The 27,210-nt window shown below is 38.6% G+C and overlaps 1 protein-coding gene across 1 annotated transcript; it reads right to left on the reverse strand.

The window, feature by feature from the left end:
• stk35 (serine/threonine kinase 35) lies at window positions 1-27,210 on the reverse strand. Its single transcript, XM_059334155.1, has 3 exons — window positions 26,536-27,210; window positions 22,967-23,760; window positions 1-1,797 (listed from the first exon to the last, which is right to left on the reverse strand). The coding sequence occupies exons 1-2, from the start codon at window positions 27,098-27,100 to the stop codon at window positions 23,024-23,026; spliced, it is 1,302 nt and encodes a 433-aa protein (XP_059190138.1). The 5' UTR covers window positions 27,101-27,210; the 3' UTR covers window positions 1-1,797; window positions 22,967-23,023.

Below are 27,210 nucleotides of genomic sequence, written 5' to 3' on the forward strand. Positions count from 1 at the left end.
TGTGAAGTGCATAGACTGTATAAAATGTATACGTTGTATAAAACCAACAAAATATTTTGTTTGGTTTTTATCCTGATATTTTCTTGCATTTTTTTCACCTTATCCAGTTGAACTGGAAATAAATATATAAACATCTTTTTTTAATTGAACACATCAATACACAAACATTTTCACAATGTATACATAAAATAAAGACCCAAGAAAGAAACACGGGGAACGAAAAATATGTGCTTCCGGTATGCTCGCTTTTATTTTGAAAGGCAACCCCTCTCAATATTTCTGGAGTTCTGGTGTAGCCGGCGGATATCCGGGGCCAAGACTTCCTGTTCTATGTGCCAGTTATTGTTTTATACTCTGATTAGCAAATTAAGACTCAAGAATGGATCTGGAGTTGAGAGATGACTTGTGATTGACATGACGAGTTCTTAAAAAATATAAAGTTAAGTTGTCGTCAGATGATCTTAACCAAAGTCTGCTCAATTGTGGTTGGTTAACACAAACAGGAACCAGAACACGTCTGATTCTGTTTCATGTGACAAGATTAGCCATTGACTTGCTACCTTGAACTACATTGAAAGATGAATTCCACTCCTAAAATGCCACACTTAACCTCAATGAAAAACATTCAGTACAAAGTTACCAAAAGAGCCATTGGCTCACCAAACCATCATGATTGTTCCTTGGTCATATGTTAATTTAGTAAATATGTTCATACTAAGTTTTGCAGTGATGATAAACAGATATACACACATTTTCCAACAGGTGCTCTTTGGATTCAACAGGAACTAATGCCCACTTAAAACCAATATGAATTTCCAGCTGGACATTGTTTGGTTGCAATAGCACAGTATTGTATGGAGTTGATACAGGCCTGCTACTTCTAACATGTGAATTCTATTGAATATCATCAGAACAACATAAAAAAAAAATCACATTTGTTCTGCGGCAGCGTCTGGAGTGTGTCACAGGTTTGTAAACCCACTTTAAACAAGCACACACGTGACACTGATGGTAATTATTAGATGATAATATCTTCATTGTAGTTTAGTTCAGCTTCAGAATCATGGCCGCCCCTTTGAGTTTTTGAGTATTGTTGGGCCACCGATGGATCACATTCTGACTTGACATTATTGCAGCCAGGGTAGTTGGTAAAGAAGTGTGACATCATTGAAAGCAAAATAATTCATTGGTCATTTTTGCAGACAGAAACGTGCGTGAGCCTGGTGACGCTTCTGTCGTGGTGTGCAACTTTCCACCGTAACTCGTGAAATAATTTTATTTCATCCAATCGCACTTGGTGTGAATCATCTTTAAGGCACGAGGTTTTACTGGACAGACAAACTAGTAGTGTCATCTGTAATTATTCATAATTATTCACAAAACCATTTCAGCAAAATGATGCTTTGACCTTAAGATACTGGTAGAGTCCAGTCTGTCACCTGTGCCACAGCCAAGTAGAAAACTAATGTTTTTGAAGAGCAGGCCTCTACTGGGGCTGTTGGGAACTCTAATTAACAAATAGGAGACAACTAATGTCAGAACCCTGGTTGTCACATGGAGACGCCATCCACCAGTTCAACGTCCTCGTCTCCATGGCAACAGTGATTGTAGCTGGTTGGTCGGTGCTGGAAGAAGAGCACTCCTGTGGTCTTGTTAGCATGCTGCTCCTGTCCCAGAGGTTTGGAATCATTAGCCAGTCCATCACTTCCCGCTCAGAGTACGACTGTGGATTCTTCATAGTTCAGTTAGTCAGAGTCCCTTTTTCCACTGGAGTCCTCGTCCTCGTAGTAAACAAAGCTGCAGAGACACAAAGGATGAACAGGTGAGCACGGAGCAACAGGAGGGAAAACTCCACTTCCACAGCTGTGACCATTATTCCTACAGGTTGATATCAACATTATATCAACGTTTGATGGAATGCGAGATGATTGCTCTTTTCAAACTGCTGCGAATAATGAACATTACAAAATAACTAAATATGACAAACCCTAGTAAGGGCAGAATTCACCCTTATTTACCACCAGTGCAGACAGACTGTTTACAAAGCTGGCTGATAATAATGGATCCACTAAACCAGTAGTTCTCAACCTTTTTGAGTTGCGACCCCCAATTTAACATGCATGTTGTCCACGACCCTCGAAGTTGATACAACGAATTTTGAACAAATAATGAAGCAGACAACAACTAAAACATCTCTCTGGCCAAAATGTTACATAAAATTATGCAAAAAAGGACTCAAATTGACCACAAAAAGACACAAATTGACCAAAAAAAGAAACAAAATGGACGTCCACGATTCTTATTAACACTGAACGTAAGATGTTGGACTTTGTTGTAAGCTAGCGCTAGCATGCTAACGTTAGCATGCTAGCTTGCCCGTATCAATCACATTGCAGTTAAACAAATCTCCGAGCCGGTTCTTTGGCAGTGGAAAACCAAAGAACTGTTCGCAATCGGGAACCGTCTGGAAACCAGCTCTGGACTAAAAGCCCTATATGTCACAGTGGCTGTTTATTAGTGCTGTTAGGTTAAGGCGACATAACCTTTTTTTTTTGTTTGGCCCACCACCACCCCCCTACTTTTGGAGGACAACTTTATGTTTATTTAGAGAACAAGAAACGTTCAAACATCTTAAGCAGGAAATAAGGTAAATAATCAAACAAAAAGTAGATATTTACATAGTGACACAGCAGGTGTTAACATTGATCTCTGATGGTAAACAAGGAGGAGGAGGATTATTGTGTGGCCAGACATATATGATTAGCATATCAGGATATTTATATATTTTTATTTTTATTTGTGTGGATATTTCAGGGAGAAAAAGAGGTGTGTTGCAAAGTTCTGTGGAATCGGCATCACGCATTGTAGAGGTGAATTTTTGAATAAATGTAGACCAATTTTTGTTGAACTGGGGTATGTAAACCACTTCCCTGTGGTCAGGAGAAAAGTCCTCACTGCTAGACTTGGGCGGTACAAAGCGACCTCCACTGTTCTCCATCCACAGCTCACCACGCTTTTACCACGTTGGTAACCAAAATGTCAGATAGTTGTTGTTCTGTTGGAAACAATGTGTTTCTACAGAATGAACGTACAGCCAGAGTCTTCAACAATCCTGATCACGAGACAATCTGTACTGTTTTTAAACTGACGCCCGAATAGATAATAGAATTAATCGGTAAACCAATTAAAGAAAATATAAAAAAACAAATATGTAATTAAAACAAATCCCTGTATCATTTGTTCTTTCCATTTTCAATTGGTAATCAAAATCAAATAATGAAAAATTGACTTGTTATTTTGTTTTTTGTTTTCTGTTATAAAACAAAAAAAATGCTTGTTTTTTCATATTTCAATCTTAGAATCAGATCAAAAATACGAAATGGAAAAAAGGGCACCAGGAATAAATTTGATTTTAATATTTAATTGGTCGGCTTTACGTGACCCGGAAGTTTGACCACGTGAAATAATTAAATTGCATCGCGCCGAAAATATGTTTGTTGTGTCGAGGTGCGGTTTTCACTTTTCAGAATAAAGTTTTACACAACCCTAACCCAAATACCAGATAAATATGTAAATAAGATCAATTGCATGAGATTCACTGAACTGTTCACTGTATTTCTGATTGCCAATTGAAAATGGAAAGAACGAATGATACACAGACTAAAACATATACACTTTACAGACTTTATTTGATATGTAATGACTATTCTTTTGTCCTTATTCTGACCACAGCCCAACATTTTGCTCCCTAACCTGGAAACACGGCTTCATCTCCAAAAAGGTCACATGACCAGATAAACAACTAGGTCAGACAATCCTAGTTGGAAGAAAAAATGAAGCTCTAATAAACAGCAGTTTAAAAATCCAATATAATCATGTTACATGCTTAACATGAGATGAATCTGTTTCCCTCTTATTTACCATCAGTGCTGACAGACTGTTTACAGTCCGCTGGCTGATAATAATGGATCCACTAAATCAGTAGTTCTCAACCTTTTTGAGTCGTGACCCCCAATTTAACATGCATGTTGTCCGTGACCCCCACTCACTGAACACAATCTCACACGCACAGTTCAGATCACCCAAAAAAGAAACAAAATTACCAAAAAAGACACAAATTGACCACAAAATGATCAAAAAAGACACAGAATGACCAAAAAGACACAAAATGACAAAAAAAGACACAAAATGACCAAAAAAAGACACAAAATCACCCAAAAAAAAGAAACAAAATTACCAAAAAGACACAAAATGACTAAAAAAAGGCAGAAAACGACCAGAAAAAGGAAACAAAATGACCAAAAAACACACAAATTGACCACAACATGATCTAAAAGACACAAAAAAGACACAAAATGACCAAAAAAAAAGACATTAAATGACCAAAAAGACTAAAACACATGAACACTTTAACACAGTGGAGACAGAGCTGACTTCCAAAATGTTTTGGGGACCCCCAGAAATCATCTCGCGACCCCAATTGGGGTCCCGACCCCAAGGTTGAGAATAGCTGCACTAAATGACACCTGAGAGTATTTCCTGCCTTACATGTGTCCAGGTCTGGTTCAGTTCCTCTAATAGCCGCGGGGCTGACGTGCTAGCGCTGCAGCTAGCAGCAGTTTGTTCCTCTTAGGTTGCATAACACACAGCACATGGTGGAACACAAGTGGGTCAGCTTAGCAGCTAGCACGCATGTTGCAGGCTGAGAGGATGATGTGCTGAATGGACACATACAAAGTGCTTATGTCACTGCAGAGGATGAACTCTTCTTATTCTACACGTCAAATACACTATGCTGGTAACAACATGCTGCTTTTGAGGTTTGCCCTGAAGCAGCAAATTACAATTTCTTTCAGATACTAAAATCAAAACAGAAGCCATGTTTACAACTAGTTGACCATCAGAAAGGTTCCTGTCAGAAAACTGATGCGTCACTGCTATAAAAAATATATATCGATATTTTTTCAAATGTCATTTTAAAAAAAGGTACTCCTGTTGTTATACAACAACAAATTGAACATATACATACAGACAGGTTAACCCCCCCCCCCCCCCAAAAAAAGGCACATTTTGAACTACTCCATACTTACAAATGTAAAATAATAAAACAGATTGGGTTGAATATGGATGCTGGACCAGTTTTACAATATGAGACAATTGATTCCCCTGTTTGTTAATATATGCTGGTGAAAATACTGTATGCGTTACTGACATCAGTCTAGGGCTGGGCGATATATCGATATAAAAGATATATCGATATATCGATATATTTTTAAATGTGATATGGAATTAGACCATATCTCATATATCGATATAGTTACATTTTTTTCTGTCTTTCTATATAAATGCTGCCCTTACTAGGGTTTGTCATATTTAGTTCTTTTGTAATGTTTGTTATTCTTTTCTCATATAAATATATTTATTTCAGAAAAAGACTGGCCTATTTCATTTCATAGGCTATTTTTATTAGCTATTTTTTATTTAAATGTGCATTTTATGGAGCTTTGATTTTAAAAAAGGTTCTCCTGTTGTTCTACAGTATTTATGTTCACTTAAATAAATCAATAATACAACTACTTGTGACATGTCATATTTAACTTTGACTGAATATTTGCTCTCACTTTGAGAATATAATATCAGGATATATATCGTGTATCGATATTCAGCCTAAATGGACTTTTGGTCCATATTGTCCAGCCCTATCCACAACTAGTTGACCATCTTAAAGGTTCCTGCAGCGTCACTGCAGAGCTGTGAGACATGCTAAAGCTGTGAGACATGCTAAAGCTGTGAGACATGCTAAAGCTGTGAGACATGCTAAAGCTGTGAGACATGCTAAAGCTGTGAGACATGCTAAAGCTTTGAGATGCTAAAGCTGTGAGACATGCTAAAGCTGTGAGACATGCTAAAGCTGTGAGACATGCTAAAGCTGTGAGACATGCTAAAGCTGTGAGATGCTAAAGCTGTGAGACCTGCTAAAGCTGTGAGACATGCTAAAGCTGTGAGACATGCTAAAGCTGTGAGATGCTAAAGCTGTGAGACCTGCTAAAGCTGTGAGACATGCTAAAGCTGTGAGACATGCTAAAGCTGTGAGACATGCTAAAGCTGTGAGACATGCTAAAGCCAGGCTCTATTGATCTGTCTTCTGGTCCGCGGGGGGGAGGGGCCGCTGATCGCTGGTTTTATCGCCTTTGTTAATCTCTTTGACACGCATTTCTCATTTCTGACCTGAAGCTTTCCTTCTGTTAACCATCATCTCTAAAACTGTGTTCCTGTTGTTGTTGTTGTTGTTGTTGTTGTTGTTGTTGTTGTTGTTGTTGAAAAGCCCTTCGTGCCCTAAGGTGTCATTCTTCAGCGTTCAGATTAAAAATAAATTTCAAAAATTCAAAAATAAATCATATTAAAAATGTGTACAAGAAGAGACTTAGATCATATATATCATATATTTTATGGGAAACGGCAAGCTAGCTACAAATATTGCCCAGAATGCATTGTTTTCTACAGTATAATACATTTTTAATGGAAAACAGTATGTTACTGTACTGTTTTGGTAATTGTGTCTTTTTTGTTAATTCTTTGTCTTTTTTTTGGTAATTCTGTGTCTTTTTTGGGGTAATTCTGTGTCTTTTTTTAATAATTTTGTGTCTTTTTTGGTCATTTTGTTTCTATTTTTGGTCATTTTGTGTCTTTTTTTGGTAATTCTGTGTCTTTTTTGGTCATTTTGTTTCTATTTTTGGTCATTTTGTGTCTTTTTTTTGGTGATGATTTCATTTCTGTAAAAGTCCCATGTTGCATTGCGACACTCCCACATGTATTCTGATGCATTTCATCGGCCAAGAGACCGAAAATAGGTGGAAAAAAACTACAAAACGACGTATCCACTTTCCCAGTTTTAATGGGTTATGGGTTAACATGAGCTGCCTCCTTTTTAATGGAAAACAGAATGTTACTGTCACAATTTGTCTGTTTTCTTACAGCATTCTGTTACAGTGTGGTTTTATCTGCTTTGTTTATCTCTTGGACACTTAAAAGGATTCCTTTAATTTCTGACCTGAAGCCTTCTTTCCTCCTGTTAACCATCATCTCTAAAACTGTGTTCTGGTTGTTGTTGTTGTGTTGAAAAGCCCTTCGTGCCCTAAGGTGTCATTCTTCAGCGTTCAGCATTTTCTGTTCTCGTTTTTCACAGAAGCAGCTGTGAGGGAATGTTTGACATGAAACCTATGTGAACCTCCTGACCTCACTTTAACAAGCGTGTCTGTCATAGCTGAGTGTAAACACCGCCATGGTTACGTTTGCCAACTCAACACGCTGCAAGAAGCTGCAAGCCTGGACAAACATGGAGGCGTGGTGACGGCTAAAACTTCTGTTGCTGCTTCCTAATAAAGGAGAAAGCCATTATGATCTGGTAGGGCTGGGCGATATGGCCCTAAAAGAATATCAAGATATTTCAGGCTATTTTTGCGATAACGATATTCTTGACGATATTAGGAAATACTTGACAAGATATAGAAAATATGCTTTTTTTTGTCTGTATAAATAAATAAAAATCTAAAATGTAGTTTGAAGTGCAAATCTCAACAGTTGCCAAATACAAAAACGTTTACTCTTGACTCTTGAGTATGAGCAAATAATAATAAAAATAACCATTTAGGGGTTCCGGGGGCATATTTTAATGACATTTTGTAAAGGAGAATAAAGGTTCTCGTATGTTTTATTTAAGACATCTTATTTTGACAGTCTTCTTGTAAATTATGTGGTGGATTCTCTTAACACACTGTGCTTTTATTTTGAAAGCTGCATGTGTTTAGCGACAGGGAGTAAGTAGCTTTTTGTGATTAAAACAACTTTAACCACTACATCAAGAAGTAGGAACGTTGCCAATATTATCGTTCTTTCCATTTTCAATTGGTAATCAAAATCAAATAATGAAAAATTGACTGGTTATTTTTGTTATTTGTTTTCTGTTATAAAACAAAAAACAAAAAAAAAAAAATGCTTGTTTTTTCATATTTCAATCTTAGGCTCACATCAAAAATACGAAATGGGAAAAAAGTGCACCAGGAATAAATTTGATTTTAATATTTAATTGGTCGGCTTTACGTGACCCGGAAGTTTGACCACATGAAATAATCAAAATGCGTTGCGCCGAAAATGTGTTTTGCAACCGCAGTGCTTTTATTTTGAAGGCGCTTTACGTACCCACCTGCAAAGACTCGACTCTTTAACTGATAGTTCACTAGATTTATTTAAAATCGCTCCATGAACATAAAAATAAGACATTCCTTGGTCCCCTTTTGAATCCATTGTAAGAGCTAACAAACATTAGCATTAGCACTGGAGCTAACAAGCACTTTTACTACAGTTAAGACAACAAATATAGCCACTAATATATATGAGAGAATAAAATAAACTTTAACAAACCTTGTGTCCTGTCAGTCAGCCACTACAGAAGCCTTTTAGATACTTTATATCAACTTTATATGAATTACGACGCACTCGTTATTATTTACCGTTCCTTTTTCATTTTTACCATTCTACCTGTTATTTCCTGTCACTACCTTTCAAAATAAAAGCACCCGTTTCACACTGGATGGCGCCTTTTCAAAATAAAAGCATCACAACATTGTAAAACACCTAGAAAATTTACAAACATGAAAAAAAACAAGCTCTATAATACAAAAACACCAATAGGAGCCTTGCTAAAGGTAATTTACAGTTGTGTTTAAAATAAATGTTAAAGTGATATAGTGATTGGAGTATTTACTACTTTTTACTGCTATATTTGATTTACTCCACATTAACAGTCTTATCATAACATGTATTCTTATCAGTAGCACCTCAAAACCAGATAATTTACTGTATTTTATAAAGAGATTAAATTAATATTAGCATTAGTTCAGAGTAATTTTTTGTTTTCATTTCTTACTTTTTGAATAAAAACCCTTTTTGTATCACTACTACTGCTTCTAATGCACAACATTTCATTCTGGGGTATTGAAGCGGCTAACGGTAATGAATGAATGAATTTTAAGGAAAAATGAATTTAATCAATTGTGATAAAATAAGGCTGAAACTTAAAAAAATTTGGAAAAAGTGAAGCACTGTGAAAACCTACCAGATACTCTGTATGTGTGACAAAATCATATATAAACATGTTAAATATATTAAATATATGAGTGTGGAAAGTAACTATTTGAAATAAATTAATATTATTGTAGTATTAGATCATTTAATTTTAAATCACATGTGGATGAATGAGTCATTTTTGACCCGTGTTGTGCATCAAAGGGTTAAAAACGATTATTTGATTATCACAATAATGTTGAAAATTATTTTTCTTGTTGCTGCTCTGGTCTTATTTGGAGGTTGAGAGCCGTCTGTCTACATTCTTTCAAGGGAATTTCCTATAAATGTGCAGCTAAATGTTTGTTTTCCAGGAAATTGCAGAACAATAAGGGACACATCAAATAAAATGTCAATAAATGGAGTTGTTCTTGAGCTGGTCGTCATTTAGTTTATTGTGCTATAAAAATAACGCAGGAAATTACTTAAACTATAAACTGAATTCAAAATAGTTGCATAATATTTTTCTGTCTTTTGATAACTTTCTAGGATGTGTTGTGTTTTTAACAGTCCAGTCAGTGAACACTGAGAATGCTACTGAACCAACATATGGTCAAACGGCTGCAGAAACAAACTAAACTTATCATTCTTCTGCTTATTGTTCTGGAAGAATTACAGCGACACAAATTAAATCACAAAGGACACGTTGGTGAAAGCTGCTCAGCCGTCCTGCCAGCCATTTGTTGTTGCATAACCCAAAAGCAGACTATCTAGTTAAGAACCGGCAGAGACTGGTCTGTTTGGTGAAGCAGCGCTGTGTGAGTGTTGCCGTTTTACGAGCCTGCTGTGGTTTTGCGGCTGTACAAAACAACACCTTCCTCTTGGCTGGCATTCACCAAAGCTGTTGATTATGTAACTAGAGGTGTGTTTCATCAGGTTCCTCTCAGTGTAGAACTGACGAAGCGTTCCCAGAGAATGTGGAGGATGCTTGGGAACAGTCAGTGCGTTTACATGCACAGTTTAATCGAGCTATGCTTAAAAAACAATACAGGACTTCTGTTCTTGTCCCAGTTTACATGCAACTGAGAAAATCTAATAACTGATGGGAACGTCAGTTCAAATGTCCTTTTCCTCAACACTGGGTGGAGATATGCCTCGTTTCAGCAGGTTAATATGGCGCCTTTCTGTTGACCTCAGTTAGACACTTTGTGCCGTCGCTACTGCAACCAGCTAATGCAACCAGCTAATGTGACCAGCTAATGCAACAGGCTAATGTGACCTGCTACTGCAACCGGCTAGTGCAACCAGCTAATGTGACTAGCTAATGCAACCGGCTAATGTGACCAGCTAATGCGTCCGGCTTATGTGACCGGCTAATGTGTGACCGGCTACAGCAACCAGCTAATGTGACCAGCTAATGCAACCAGCTAATGCAACCAGCTAATGTGACCGGCTACTGCAACCGGCTAATGCAACCAGCTAATGTGACTAGCTAATGCAACCGGCTAATGTGACCAGCTAATGCAACTGGCTAATGTGATGAGCTAATGCAACCGGCTAATGTGACCAGCTAATGCAACCGGCTAATGCAACAGGCTAATGTGACCGGCTACTGCAACCGGCTAATGCAACCAGCTAATGTGACCAGCTAATGCAACCGGCTAATGTGACTGGCTAATGCAACAGGCTAATGTGACCAGCTAAGGTAACAGGCTAAGGTAACAGGCTAATGTGACCGGCTACTGCAACCAGCTAATGTGACCAGCTAATGCAACCGGCTAATGTGACGGGCTACTGCAACCGGCTAATGCAACCAGCTAATGTGACCAGCTAATGCAACCGGCTAATGTGACCAGCTAATGTGACCAGCTAATGCAACAGGCTAATGCAACCAGCCAATGTGACCAGCTACTGCAACCAGCTAATGTGACCAGCTAATGCAACCGGCTAATGTGACCGACTAATGTGAACGGCTAATGCAACCAGCCAATGTGACCAGCTAATGCAACCGGCTAATGTGACTGGCTAATGCAACAGGCTAATGTGACCGGCTAATGTGACCAGCTAATGCAACAGGCTAATGCAACCAGCCAATGTGACCAGCTAATGCAACCGGCTAATGTGACCAGCTAATGCAACCGGCTAATGCAACAGGCTAATGTGACCAGCTAATGCAACCGGCTAATGTGACCAGCTAATGCAACCGGCTAATGCAACAGGCAAATGTGACCAGCTAATGCAACCAGCTACTGCAACCGGCTAATGCGACCAGCTAATGTGACCAGCTAATGCAACCGGCTAATGTGACCAGCTACTGCAACCGGCTAATGCAACCAGCTAATGTGACCAGCTAATGCAACCGGCTAATGTGACCAGCTAATGCAACAGGCTAATGTGACCAGCTACTGCAACCGGCTAATGCAACCGACTAATGTGAACGGCTAATGCAACCAGCCAATGTGACCAGCTAATGCAACCGGCTAATGTGACCAGCTAATGCAACCGGCTAATGCAACAGGCTAATGTGACCAGCTAATGCAACCGGCTAATGTGACCAGCTACTGCAACCGGCTAATGCAACCAGCTAATGTGACCAGCTAATGCAACCGGCTAATGTGACCAGCTAATGCAACAGGCTAATGTGACCAGCTACTGCAACCGGCTAATGCAACCGACTAATGTGAACGGCTAATGCAACCAGCCAATGTGACCAGCTAATGCAACCGGCTAATGTGACTGGCTAATGCAACAGGCAAATGTGACCGGCTAACACGACCAATATATAGATAGATTTTTTATTTATTTAAATGTGCACTAAAAAAAGGTTCTCCTGTTGTTATACAGTATTTATGTTCACTTAAATAAACGGTTTCAATAAAACTACTTGTGACATTTGACTGAACATTTGCTCTCACTTTGTGATAAAAATATCAGGATATATATCGTATATTCAGCCTAATTATACCAGGATATGACTTTTGGTCCGTATCGCCCAGCCCTAGTTCAAGGGTTGTCTTCTCCACCATCTTCATCTCTTAGTTTGGTAAATGTGCCATCTTGAAGTTCTTAAGTTTTTTCTCACATGAGCTCACAGTTGATAACAGCTGTGAATCCCAAAATAAAGTGACATCAGCAGGACGAGACTAATCTCAGCTCTGCAGCAGACGTGGACCAGGTCTCTTTTCATCTATTATTGACGGGTCAGCTTTGGTAGAACGAACTATAAACACCAGAGTGGAACCACAGTAGCAGAGAGAGTCCACCACAGATCAGTACCAGGCCCGGATCAGAGACGGTCCAGCACCTGGGCTGGGTTGTGATGCTGGTAGAAGGTTCACAGACTGAGAGATTAACTCGGTGTAAAGAGATTACTGCCCGTTAGACACAACACAGCCAGCATGAATGGGGACAGCCGAGTGGAAAACATGTGGATCCATGTTGTTTCAGAGCCCTGTGGGACTACTGAGGGCTCCTGGACTGTATGAGGACCGTATGCATCATAGATTCTAATTATTTATGGACAAAATTACATTAAAAAAGGGTCCAATTTTTCCTCATTTGGGAAATACCAGTTTGTCTTGTATATACACTACCGGTCAAAAGTTTTAGAACACCCCAATTTTTCCATTTTTTATTGAAATTCAAGCAGTTCAAGTCAAATGAACAGCTTGAAAGGGTCCAAAGGTAAGTGGTGAACTGCCAGAGGTAAATAAAAAAAGGTAAGCTTAACCAAAACTGAAAGATAATGTACATTTCAGAATTATACAAGTAGGCCTTTTTCAGGGAACAAGAAATGGGTTAAACTTAACTCTATGGAGTCTTGGGCTATTTTGTCCATTTTTGAATTCTTTTCATGTCTTTGTAAGTCATTTTGTGTCTTTTTTTGGTCATTTTGTGTCTTTTTTTTTTTGTCATTTTGTGTCTTTTTTTTTGGTCATTTTGTGTCTTTTTTTAGTCCTTTAGTCCAACATAAAATGTGATTTTGAATCTTCTTTTTACTTTCAAAACACTATCATGCTCAATAAAGAATTTTAAATGTTGCAAATGTGCATTCATTTCAGAGTACACTGAGACATTAATAGGCATATTTGTGTTTGTTATTGTAGTATATAGTATAATTTTTTTTATAATTTCATGATTTTTGGGCTCAATATGTTGATAAAGTGGATTTTTTTTTAAAAAGGTATATGTTGTTATACAGTATTTATGTTCACTTAAATAAACGGTTTTGAATAAAACTACTTGTGACATGTCATATTTGACTTTGACTGAACATTTGCTCTCATCTATCTCTTTGAGATAAAAATATCAGGATATAAATCTTATAACGATATTCATCCTAAATATATCAGGATATGACTTTTGGTCCATATCGCCCAGCCGTAGATCCAATTACTGAGCAGGTTACAGCTTCTTCCTTACACTTCTTATTTTCCTCTCCAGTTTTAAACTTTTAAACAAACACAAGAACACAAAGAGGTTTGTGTAGGAACTCGTTTTTGCAGTTCTTTCTCTGAACCCTGAGGGGCCAAAGGCAAATATTTACAACCTCCTCCACCACTGAATGCTCACTTTTACAAGCATGTTACATAAGTTGAGACCCTCCCCCCCAAAAAAACCTGAGCCGACACACAGCACAGCAGCGTACCCTGCCTTAAAAAAAAAACTGCTGTCCAAACAGCCTCGTTTCCTTCACAGGAGCCACATCAGCATTCTGTTTAAAAGTCCTCACAAAAGGACTGAAGACGCAAACATGCAAGGCCTGAAGGCATCGTATGTTTTGTACAGTACGTGGAGGCATTCATGGGCAAAGACAACACCCAGAAGATGCCCCGACTTGTTTACTTTGTGAGTGAAATCAAAAAGGATTCCCACAGCGAGGTCACCTGGGGCCGGGGCTTACAGCGCTCTGGCCTGGTTTAGACAAAGTCGGCACATGGCTGGCAGGCAGGCGGCGAGAGGACAAAATGTTCCAGATGCAAGCCTCCATAAGCCCCGAAGCAGAAGCAGCGCTCGCATTGTCCAAAACACTAGAGATGATGATGTGATGCTGTCAATACACGCTACAGCTCCTTATCCCCAAATTATGTTTATATATAGTTGCATGAAACAGCAGCACTGTGATGATTTCTTTCGACTAGGGCTGGGCGATATATCGATATAAAAAATATATCAATATATTTTTAAATGCGATATGGAATTAGATTAGATTATATTTAACTAAGTACAAAGCAACGGAATGCAGATAGCATCTAACCAGAAGTGCTTAAGCAGTCATTAAGTGAATCATAGTGCAATATATACAGTAATGAATTATATTTAAAAAATGCAGTATATACAGGTATGGATTATATAAAAAATGCAGTTGTACATTGTACAGTAGTGCAAGTAGATTTACAGGATAAACTAACAAAAGAACTGCAACCATAAATAAAGTGTCCTGAGTTTTTGGTTTCGTTACAGTCCAACATAGAGACAACTAGGGATGACAACTGTTAGCCTGTTAGCACATACACACTGTACTGCTACAGAGCTAACTGTTAGTCTGTTAGCACATACACACTGCTCTGCTACAGAGCTAACTGTTAGCCTGTTAGCACATACACACTGTACTGCTACAGAGCTAACTGTTAGCCTGTTAGCACATACACACTGTACTGCTACAGAGCTAATGGTTAGCCTGTTAGCACATACACACTGTCTGCTACAGCGCTAACTGTTAGCCTGTTAGCACATACACACTGTACCGCTACAGCGCTAACTGTTAGCCTGTAAGCACATACACACTGTACTGCTACAGAGCTAACTGTTAGCCTGTTAGCACATACACACTGTACTGCTACAGAGCTAACTGATATTTAAATCAGAAGGATGCAAATAGAAAAGAGGCATACGGTTTTTATTTAATTTGTATTTAATAAATTAATGACATTGATGTGTTTTTTATTTGAAATTTGATTTTGCATGTCTGCACTATTTAGTTATATATTGTATGTTTATAAGCGTTGCTGGTTCCATATTTAATGTTAAAGCAAAACATGTTTGGTATATATTAAAACAGGGGTCTCAAACTCAAATTACCTGAGGGCCGCTGGAGGCAGTATCAAAATGACAAAAAAAGACACAAAATGACCAAAAAAAGACACAAAATTACTAAAAAAAGACACAAAATGACTGAAAAACACACAAAATTACTTACAAAAGACACAAAATGACCGAAAAGGATTAAAATTACCCAAAAAAGACACAAAATTACATTACATAACATTTCCACTTCTTCCGGTAACAACAACACGGCAGATAATAAACGGTCCGGTAGCAGCTGCCTTTCTTTTTGTTAACGTCGTCATAGAAACAAGTGAAACAAAGCTCCAGTTTGCGCAATAAAGGGACCTTCCACACACAACACGGTAAAGTGCCATTCAAATAAAACTCACATTAAACTTTCATATCAAGGTGGGGTCCACAAAATATCGTCACGAGGGCCACAATTGGCCCGCGGGCCGCCAGTTTGAGACCCATGTATTAAAAGTTTATTTGTTCAATGTTGGCCCGCGATTATATTCAAGTTTTAAATTTTGGCCCATTGTGTATTTGAGTTTGACACCCCTGATTTAGGGAATGTCACTAGAAAACTCAGTAATATCAACAACCCTCCCCCCAGCGGGCCTTGCTGCCCCTCCCCCTCTAATGGTGACCCAGTGCAGGAGCGACTGGCTGACTGGGGGCTTGTTGCGTAACATGCCGTCCCACATGCTGGGAGAGAATGGGGCCAATAATCTGCAGCAGTGGACTAGCATGCAACGCCACCTTGAGAGAGCAGCTGACAGCTGGGAGGCGAGAGCGGTTACGTCACCGTGGGGTCTCCGGGCGGGGCTCGGGACCGCGGATTAACAGGGACGATGGCGGGATCGGAGAGCTAATTGTCAAACAAACGCTGACTTAGTCCTGGTCAATGGAGAGTTCAAATTCACACCAAGAGACGGCGGTTCGGGTCAGTGAACATCCACTCAGCAGCTGATTAACGTGCAACAAGGAGTTTCCGCTCTAGATAGCAGACTGAGACAATTAACATGGTGCAGGGACACTTTTTATACACTTTTACTGTGCATGTTGGTTTTGGGGGAGGGTGCGGAGACGTATCGTCTAATATCCTAAATAAACGTGACCCAACAGGAAGTTATTACGCTGCATATCACATTCACACCAAGGTTATAATAGTTTTGGATTTTTCATTAGTTTTAGTTTTAATTTTGTTGTGAATTTTTGTTTTCAAATTCAGTTAGTTTTAGTTAGTTTTTAGAGTGAGTTTTCTAGTTTTAGTTTATTTTTTATTTTTTTTAAATGCTTAGTTTTAGTTTAGTTTTTATTAGTTTTAGTGTTAGTTTTAGTTTTTTTGTAATGGGCTATGTGTTGGGTGCGAGATTCAAATTGGTCATAATAAATTTTGCGTTTATTTCCTTTTATTATCCATCTCAGCCCCAATAGTTATTAATTCTTACAGTTCTGGGTGTTTTGTATTTTGGTTCTAGTGTAAACATCCCAGTCTCAGTAAACATATTCACCATGTGTTGCATGTTCCAATAGAAACACTGAATTATGAATGAAAAAAGTTGACAAAAAACTAAGGACATTTTCACTAGAATTTTAGTTAGTTTTAGTTAGTTTTGTAACCACAAAATACAGTTTTAGTTAGTTATCGTTTTTTAAAAACTCTCGTTTTTATTTTTATTTCAGTTAACGAAAATGTTTTTTCAATTCTAGTTTTCGTTATTTCGTTAGTTTTCGTTAACTATAATAACCTTGATTCACACAACTGAATAATAAGAATATTCCACAACACAAATGGTTGATGATGTTTCCTTGTTGGAAGACAAGCAGACTGAGACAATTAACATGGTGCAGGGACACTTTTTATACACTTTTACTGTGCATGTTAGTTTTGGGGGAGGGTGTATCCTAAATAAACGTGACCCAACAGGAAGTTATTACGCTGCATATCACATTCACACGACTGAATAATAAGAATATTCCACAATACAAATGGTTGATGATGTTTCCTTGTTGGATTTTAAAAAAATAATCAAGGTTCATTTGCAGTCGTTTTTATACACTGTCGCCCATAAAGTTGGAATAAACATGTTTTTATTTGAAAAAAATGAATATTAATGACAACATACATCATTTTTCTTATTTTCTAATACATTTGTGAGAAGATATAAATTTTATCTGTCAAGGATAAAGCACATTGTCCCAGCTATTGGCTTTTTTATTTATTTACTTTTTACTCCTTTATTTTCTTTTTATACTACAACTCTGTTTTTAGATTGAGTTTTTATTACTATTTTATTGTTTTTAGTATTTTATTGTTGTTATTTATTACTATATTTGAGTATGATTTTTTTGTATTTTAATAACTGTACAGCACTTTGGTCAACTGAAGCTGTTTTTAACCCATTTAAGGCGGGAAATCGGATACGTCGTTTTGTAGTATTTGTAGTTTTTTCCACCTATTTTCGGTCTCTTGGCCAATGAAATGCATCAGAATACATGTGGGAGTGTCGCAATGCATCATGGGACTTTTCCAGAACTTTGAAATCATCACCAAAATAAGACACAAAATGACTAAAAAAACACACAAAAAGACACAAAATGACCAAAAAAAGACACACAATTAGTAAAAAAAGACACAATATGACCAAAAAAGACACAAAATGAGAATACATGTGGGAGTGTCGCAATGCATCATGGGACTTTTCCAGAACTTTGAAATCATCACCAAAATAAGACACAAAATGACAAAAAAAAACACAAAAATACACAAAATGACTGAAAAAAAGACACAAAATAACCCAGAACCCAGAAAAGAATCCATGTGGGAGTGTCTCAATGCATCATGGGACTTTTCCAGAACTTATAAATCATGGTGAAGACGACTATAGTGGAGGGAGCTCAGATATAACAGCTATAAGCTCTCAGATACTTTATGAATGTCATTTCTATCTGCTACAGAGGCTGAAAAATTGTTGACACTTCTGTTGGATTTACAGAGAAACTTCAGGTTTTAGGGGCTGATTTTAAAATCTCCAACCAGAGGTTTAACAGGCAGTTTTTACAGCCGTTTCAGGCCTAAATGGGTTAAATGTGCTCTATAAATAAACTCGACTTGACTTTGTCACAAAGAAATATTGTATTCCAACCTTATGTTTGACCGTGTATAAACATGACTGGAAGTAAACCTTGGTTGTAATTAAAATCCAACAAGAGAACATGTAAATCAGTGAGTAATCAAGCAGCAGATAGTGATGTTAAAGTGGCCTGTCAGGTTTGATCTGATGGGAAATGATCCAGATTGTGTTCGCCATCAAAGCAAAGAACATAAATCTGACATGAGGAGGAGGTGAATGTGTGACCGTCTGTGTTTAGATGGAAACAGAAGTCAGAATTATTCAGTGTTTCCCTCATGGTAACAGTGAATTCCCTGCCAAGGTTATAATAGTTTTGGATTTTTCATTAGTTTTAGTTTTAATTTTGTTGTGAATTTTCGTTTTCAAATTCAGTTAGTTTTAGTGAGTTTTTAGAGTGAGTTTTCTAGTTTTAGTTTAGTATTTATTTATTTTAAATGGTTTAGTTTTAGTCTAGTTTGTATTAGTTGTAGTGTTTTGTAATGGGGTATTTGTTGGGTGGGAGATTAAAAGAGGTCACAGTAAATTTTTCCTTTATTTCCTTTGTCTGATCCATCTTCATTATGGATGAAAAAAGTTGACAAAGAGGGAAAACGAAGGATATTTTCACTATAATTTTAGTTAGTTTTGTAACCACACAATACAGTTTCAGTTAGTTAACATTTTTATTTCAGTTAACGAACATGTTTTTTCAATTCTAGTTTTCGTTATTTCGTTTCGTTAACTATAAAAACTTTGTTCCCGAGCCCCTTAACCCTTAACCTAACCTTCACCATCACAACTAAATACCCAACCCTAACCCTAATACATAAACCTGATTTAAAAAAAAAAAAAAAAGCTCTTATTCTTTTCTCTCCTGTAGCGATGACAGTTGGCTCTTAAAGTAATGTACTTACTTGATTCCTGTGGTCTATGTCTAGTACCTTCCGGTTGAATGCACTTATTGTAAGTCGCTTTGGACAAAAGCGTCTGCTAAATGACATGTAATGTAATGTAATTTTAACCTTTAACCCTTAAAACAAAGTCTGAAATCTCAAAAAAGCCTTTAAAGAAGTGAGGACCGGCCGAAATGTCCTCACTTTGCAAAAATGTCCTCACTGTTAAAAACGTGTCCTGGTCCTCACTATGTAGGAAGCACAAGAACACACACACACACACACACACACACACACACACAGTGTTTCAAAAAAAGGTTGAGGTGTTTTTTTTTTTTACCTTTGCTGAAAAATAGTTAACATAAACACACCAAAAACACACATAAAAACTCACTCAAAACACACATATACACACCAAAAACATAAAAATAATTACAACACACACACACACACACACACACACACACACACACACACACACAAGCACGGATAAAAACACACAAAAACACAAATTACAAAAAACCTAGATAAAAACACAAATAAATGACAAAAAAACACACAAAAAAACTCACTCAAAACACACATATACACACCAAAACATAAAAATAATTACAACACACACACACACACACACACACAGTGTGTACTCCCAGCTGCCTGAGGCCTGGGTTGGTCCCTGCTTGGCTCCCAGTCATCCTCATTCCTTTAATTTAACCACAAATACTTGTTCCCTCTGTTAGCGTCAGTCATGTTGTGCCAGTAATCAGTAGCTGTGTTTGCTTTACCAACGTCACTGTTAATCTCGTTACCTGGACGGTTACATGGGAAACACTGGCAGATATCAGCAGTCGAGCTTATAGGAGCTAAATCTGAAGAGAAGAGACTGATGACTATTGTGATTTGGACAGTTAAAGATAAAGGGGGTTGTAGTTTATTATAGGGCTGGGCGATATATATCCTATTGCTATATGCTATGCTATTAAAACGGAGGTTGGGAAATTCGCTTTTGTTTATTTTGCTCCTTTTAAATGGAATAATTTACTGTTACAGCTTCAGTTGGATACACTGATTCCTTTTAATCATTTTAACCCTATAAAGCCAAGTGTATCATATTAGATACAGTATTTTTTGAGACCTCTACATCATCAAAAACCTGATGTTTACATGTGTTGAAGATAAACAAACTGAGCAACAAATTGCACAAAAATACCAGATGTAGCAAAAATGATATGCAGGTTCCACGAGTGGATCAGTCATTGCTGCATTAAAAAACTTCATATCAGCAGATGTTTGATGTTGTGTTATTTGGAAAAAATATGTATTTTGCATGTTTGAGGAAAAAGGAAAAGTTAAAAATGTTGTTGTTTGATGTTTTTGTTAGTTCAAGAAAAACAAACTGTGAGCAACAAATTGCACAAAAAGACCTGATGTATCAAATATGATACAAATTAGAATTCATATATGCAATTTATTTATTTTTTTAAATTTCGTCAGCAAGTTAATAAGCACTCGGTTTTAAAAAAAATTGAATTTTCTGGCAATTATTTCATGGTTCAGGCTTTATAGGGTTAAAGACATTCTTATTAATCTTATGATTTCTGAATGTGTATGTACTCATTGAATTTATTGTGCTTCTGTTGATTAAATATTATTATGGATATGTAGTGTAATGTGTTAAAATTGTATTTGTGCTGTAATCAGGGCGCCATTGGAAATGACAGCTTGCTCTCAATTGGCCCTCCCTGAATAAATAAAGGTGAAATGAAAAATGAAATCCAGGGTTCGTACGGGGACTTGAAATCCTTGAAAATGCTTAAATTTTAATGTTGTATGTTCAAGGATTGAAAAGTGCTTGGATGGATTTTGGATAAAGTGCTTGAAAATGCTTTAATTTTTTACTGTTTTTCCTGTGCAATCTGACTATAGATAATCACATGTTCAATGAAAAAAATAATAAATTGAATAATGAGATTAGCAAACTGTACTTTTGGTTGTTAAAAGTGTAAAACCATCGCTGTCGGTATGGTTGAGTGAAATTACACCTTTTAGCATGTAAGAACTCATCTAAAACATGCAGCTTACAACCGTTGTAAAGTCCTGGAAAAGCTTGAAAATGGACCTGGAAAGTCCTTGAAAAGGGCTTGAATTTGACCACTCAAAAGTGTATGAACCTTGTATATCAATATATTGCTTACTGTAAACAAACCGGCATGCTAACTGTACACGTGTTGTCCGCCTGCTGATCATAGCAGTTTCAGTTTGACCCCTGAGAACTGGTGCCAGATGTAAAGTGGATCTTTGTCATGATAAATATGATGGAGGTTATATTCAGACATGCTTTTCCCAGTTTTAGTCGTGAAATATCTCACCTGACCTTTCCAAATGTCAGCCTGGTTGCTTGAAGTAACAAAAAATGTCTTCTCTTTTCACTATGCAGAAGAGCACTAGAATCTAGTAAACCTCAACAAGCAGTGACTTCACACCACCACTGGCTAATTAATCAAGAATGTTCTAGTCAGTGAGCAGGACAGGAAGAGCTAATGGTGTCAGCTGGAAGAAGGATTACCTGTTTTTGGGTTACCTACGGTTCTCTTTAAGCCAGTGACGAAGAGTCCTGAGTCACGGAAGAGCCTGAAGGTTTTAACTCTCACTAATCACTTTAGCAGCTCGTTTTGCTGACTGCGTCTCTTCTCTGGTTAAAGGTCAGTAAATCAGTGAAATCAACTTTTTTAATGGTTTGGTTGGGATGAAAACCTGCAGGTTCTGAAGCTGCAGCCAACAGCCTTAAAGAGAGCTAGGGCTGTGATCTATAATATATAATAATGTGTAAAGATTAGGAGTGTGATGAGATCTCGCGAGATTAAACTCGACGATATTTCATGTTGCGTTGAAAATCTGTCTCACGAGATTTGTGAGCTATCCAAACTTCTATTTGTGACATGTAGGGGCAGTAAAAGGAAAAGGAGAAGCAGCCAGAATGACGTCGCAGGGGCTCGTTAAGAAGAGTAAGAGCGTGTCGAAGCGGCACAGTCCTCCTGCAGCAGTCTCTCCCAGCTGCAGAGCCGGAGGGGATGTTAACCCCTTAGCATCCAGTCTGCAAATTGCTAACAGGCTAACAGCTAGCTCTGTAGCAGTACAGTGTGTATGTGCTAACAGGCTAACAGTTAGCTCTGTAGCAGTACAGTGTGTATGTGCTAACAGGCTAACAGTTAGCTCTGTAGCAGTACAGTGTGTATGTGCTAACAGGCTAACAGTTAGCTCTGTAGCAGTACAGTGTGTATGTGCTGGTGCTGCAGGAGGTGTTCACTTAGCGATCTCTGTTTGTTTACAACAAGCACCAGACACTCTTAGCGATGCCGGTTAATTAGCCATGCTGCTTTGTTTCTGATCAGCTGCTCACGTTGTGCACAGTTAGCGAAGGCGGCCACAGATCATAATGCATGTGCAAATTATATCTCTCTCCTGGCCTGGGAACGCCTCGGGGTCCCCAGACCAGGAGGAGCTGGACGTTGTGGCTGGGGAGAGAGACGTCTGGAATGCCCTGCTTAGCCTGCTGCCCCCGCGACCCGGCCCCGGATAAGCGGACAAGAATGGATGGATGGAACTCGGTTAAATAAAAGTCTGTTGGTCCAGTCATATTGTGTCATTATAGTTTTCTTAAAATCTCATCTTGTGAGTTGTATCGTCACACCCCTAGTAAAGATTTTGTGAAAGCATCAATCTTCAACCCAAGAGCATCGTTAAAGTGTTGATGTTGAGGTATTTGTTGAAAATATCATGAGAGCATTTCTAGAAGGTAGAAAGATTGTAACACTAATGAGATACTAAGGAAGTGAAGCTTACCTGGGAAGAAAGCGGTCCCTTCTTTGACTGGTCGGGGTTTTGGGGGGTTGGTTGGTGTCACGCAGCACACGTGACTTGGTCCATCCGCACCTCCAGCTGGAAGGCGTCCGGCCGGTCCTGAGGGTTGACTGCTAGCATGTCCTGGAGGAGCTTCTTCACTCCCTCCGACATGGAGCTGCGAGCCTTCTGGGGGATGTGGAGAACCATCTTGGGGTTCTCCAGCAGAGCCTCGCCGACCGGGACGATCTCGGTTCCCTGCCGGATGTAGGTGCCCAGCAGCTCGCGCTTGGACTCCGCGTCGATGAAGGTTATCCTCTCGACCATGGCCCAGATGATGATGCCCAGGGCGAAGATGTCCGCTTTGGCCGTGTAGTGGCCCTCCCACACCTCGGGGGCCATGTAGAAGTCCGAGCCGCACGCCGACGACAACCAGAACTTGTTGATGTTGACGATGTTGTTCTGGTTGATGCCTTTGCCGGCTGCCGCGGGGAGTTCCTCGCTGTTCTTGGAGTGAAGGCCGGCGCAAACCTTGCTGAGGCCGAAGTCGGCCACTTTGAGAACAGGAGAGCCGGATTTCTGCGAGATGAGGATGTTGTCCGGCTTCAGATCCCGATGGACGATATTGTTCTTGTGGAGGAACGCCACGGCGCTCGTTAACTGGCGCATGAAGCTCCTGTTGGTGTGGGGGTCGGGCCGGCGGGACAAGATGTACTGGTTGAGGTCTCCGCCTTCACAGAACTCCATGACGAACCAGAGGTAGCAGGGCTCCTCGGGGTAACCCAGGATACGCTCTCCTGCAGGAGGCAGATTGAAGATGGACATACAAGACCTGATTAGTAATAATAATAATAATAATAATATTAATAATACATTTTATTTGTAAAGCACTTATAAAGAAATTCTCAAAGTGCTACAGAAACCAGAAACAGAAAACAAAAGACTAAGAAAACTCAGACATTTTTAAATGTTGCAAATGTGAACCTCCACTTTATGGAGCTTTGATTTAAAAAAAAAAAAGGTTCTCCTGTTGTTATACAGTATAATGTTCACTTAAATAAACGGTTTCAATAAAACTACTTGTGACATGCTAAATAAAGAATTTTTAAATGTTGCAAATGTGAACAAAGGTTCATGATATGCATGATAGTGTTTTGAATGTAAAAAAAAAAGATTCAAAATCACATTTTTATGTTGGACCAAAGGACTAAAAAAGACACAAAATGACAAAAAAAGACACCAAATGACTAAAAAATACCCAAAATGACAAAAAAAGGACACAAACTAACAAAAAGACACAAAATGACTAAAAAAAAGACACAAAATGACTTAAAAAAAAGACACAGAATTACTAAAAAGACACAAAATTACAAAAAAACGACACAAAATGACTTAAAAAAGGCACAAAATGACAAAAAAAAGACAAAATGACAAAAAGAGACACAACATCACTAAAAAAAAGACAAAATGACAAAAAAAGAGACACAAAATTACTAAAAACAAGACACAAAATGAATGAAAAAAGACAAAAAATGACAAAAAAAAGACACAAATGACCAAAAAATGACTTACAAAGACATGAACAGGATTAAAAAATGGACAAAACAGCCCTATAAGACTCCCTAGTTAACAGATTCCTGATAATAAATAACAGAATATAAGTGTGAGGTCAGAGTGACCCTGCTGACCTGTCCTGGTTTCACTCTGTCACTACTTGGCTTAACACTTTAGAAAATAGGTTAAGTGGATACAGAGAGGATGTAAACAGGACATATAGATTAAAAACAAGCCCTCTGTGTTGTTATCTTAATCCTACAAACATTAAATATATATATTTATCATTCCTTGATGGCTGCAAAAGACGTCAGCCAAAGATTAATATTTCATTTCTACAGCAGCAGTGAATGGTGACACTTACATAACAAGCCAGGCTATTAAAAGAACAGACGCAAAAACACTGTTATTGTTGTGGTTTTTAACAGCAAAGCTCAGCACAGCAACATTATATCAATTCCATAAATATATATATATATATATATATATAAATAGCAGATATCTATTTCTATTGAGCTGCTGAGCAACAACAAAGGAAGCTTTAAGTAGGTCAAACTGGATCAATGACAACAACGATGCAAACAGAAGTGGAGAAAAATGAAGCTGTCATGAGATAAATCTGCTTATTTCACCATAATATCTCATATTACTCTATGCCATCATTGTTTAGTGTCTGAAATCCCCGCCACCATGTAATGGGTTAACATGCTGCCAAGTAGTACACAGTGTTCTCTTGTGAGCTGAGAAACACAGTGTACTCTGTGTGACTCCTATAGCTAATGTATAGCCTCGTCACTCACACACTAACAGCTGCTGCCTCCAACAATCTCACTTTTAAATCATTTAAATCACTATTTCCAGTAAAAGTTGCCTCCATAAAACACATGATGCTACATATTTGCCACCTGATTTGCTTACAGTTAGCAACAATGCATCCTTATACAACTTCAACACGGAAACCACAGTCACATCACTGAAACATTTCTGTGGTTTAATAGAAACCACACCATCACGATCGCCTGGTAAACTACCAAAGAAGTTGCATTGCACTATTGAATTGTCATGTACTTGAAGTTAGGGCTGGGCGATATATATCAATATAAAAATCAAATAAGTCATCCACAGATTTAAGTCCAAACAGGTACTTGGTATGTTTGTTTTAATCCTAAGAAAGCAGAATTAATTTCAGTTTGTTTAGCCATACACATGATATATAGGGCTGGGCGATATATTGATATATATTTTTAAATGTGATATGGAATTAGACCATATCACATATATCGATATAGTTAAAATTTTCTTTCTATATAAATGCTGCTATTTTTATTTCATAGGCTATTTTTATTTAAGATATTCTTTTATTTAAAAGTGCACTTTATGGAGCTTTTGTTCCATAATCTGTATTGTTGTTCTACAATATTTATGTTCACTTAAATAAACGGTTTCAATAACTTGTGACATGTCATATTTGACTTTGACTTAACATTTGCTCTCACTTTGAGATAAAAATATCAGGCTATTTATCGTATATATTATCGATATTCAACCTAAATATATCGGGATATGACTTTTGGTCCATATCGCCCAGCCCTAAAAAGATGGTATCACAATATGTGCTATTTCAAAGTGTGGAGTTTGAGGTTTGAGTTTGAGTTTTTTTGACATGTCACAAACAACAGAAGGGCTAACTGTACGGTACTTTTGGTGCATATCGCCCAGCCCTAACTTGAATCAAAGGTCCTGTAAAATAAAGTCTGGAGCTCCCTGAATATTCAGCCTAAATATATCTGGATATGACTTTTGGTGCATACCGCCCAGCCCTAACTTGAAGTAAAAGTACTGTCAGAAATGTCTGGAGCTCCCTGAATATTTAGCCTAAATATATCAGAATATGACTTTTGGTGCATACCGCCCAGCCCTAACTTGAAGTAAAGGTCCTGTAAGAGAAGTCTGGAGCTCCCTGAACCTTGTTTTCTCTCACTTTTAGTAGTTTTGGTGTCATTGACAGCAGTACCAACCTTTGAGCGAGGTCTCCACCAGGCGCAGGTACTGTTTTGAGAGCTTGTTTCCGTGGCTCATCTTCTGCGCCAGCCCGTTCCTCTGCAGGACGCACTCCTCCAGTTGGACCACGTTCTGGTGCCGGTTCTCCAGGCTCGTCAGGGCCCAGAACTCGGCCAGAGCCAGCTCCACGTTCTCCGGCGCGTCGCACTGGAGCCTCTTCACCGCCACCCTGGCGCCTGTTTTGCGTGCTATAGCCTCGAACACCACCCCGTAGCTGCCCCGGCCCACCTCCCGCAGCAGGTTGTACCGGGGCGCCACGGCCACGGCCACGGCCGGCTCCAGGCGCTCGTTCCGGATGAAGCTGATGGTGAAGCAGCCCTCCTCCTCTTCCTCCTCCTCCTCCTCCTCCTCCTCCATGCGGTTGTTATTGTCCTCCACCGTGAGGGAGCGGAGCACTTTGCCCACCTCCCGCTTCATCTTGACGGCCACGCTCCGCCTGCAGCCCCGCAGCCTGCCGCTTACCTGTTTCCTCTTCTTCCCGTCGCAAATATCCATAACTTCTTTTTTGTTGAAAGTAGGCATGAAGGGAGATTATGTTCCTCTTTCATTACTTTAACTCTCGACTAGTGGAATAAAGACGTGCTGACGTCTGGCTGCCTGCTGTCGGAGAGGAGAGGCAGCCTGTCAGCAGA

This window comes from Centropristis striata, chromosome 5, assembly GCF_030273125.1.
Source record: "Centropristis striata isolate RG_2023a ecotype Rhode Island chromosome 5, C.striata_1.0, whole genome shotgun sequence".
Taxonomy (NCBI): domain Eukaryota; kingdom Metazoa; phylum Chordata; class Actinopteri; order Perciformes; family Serranidae; genus Centropristis; species Centropristis striata.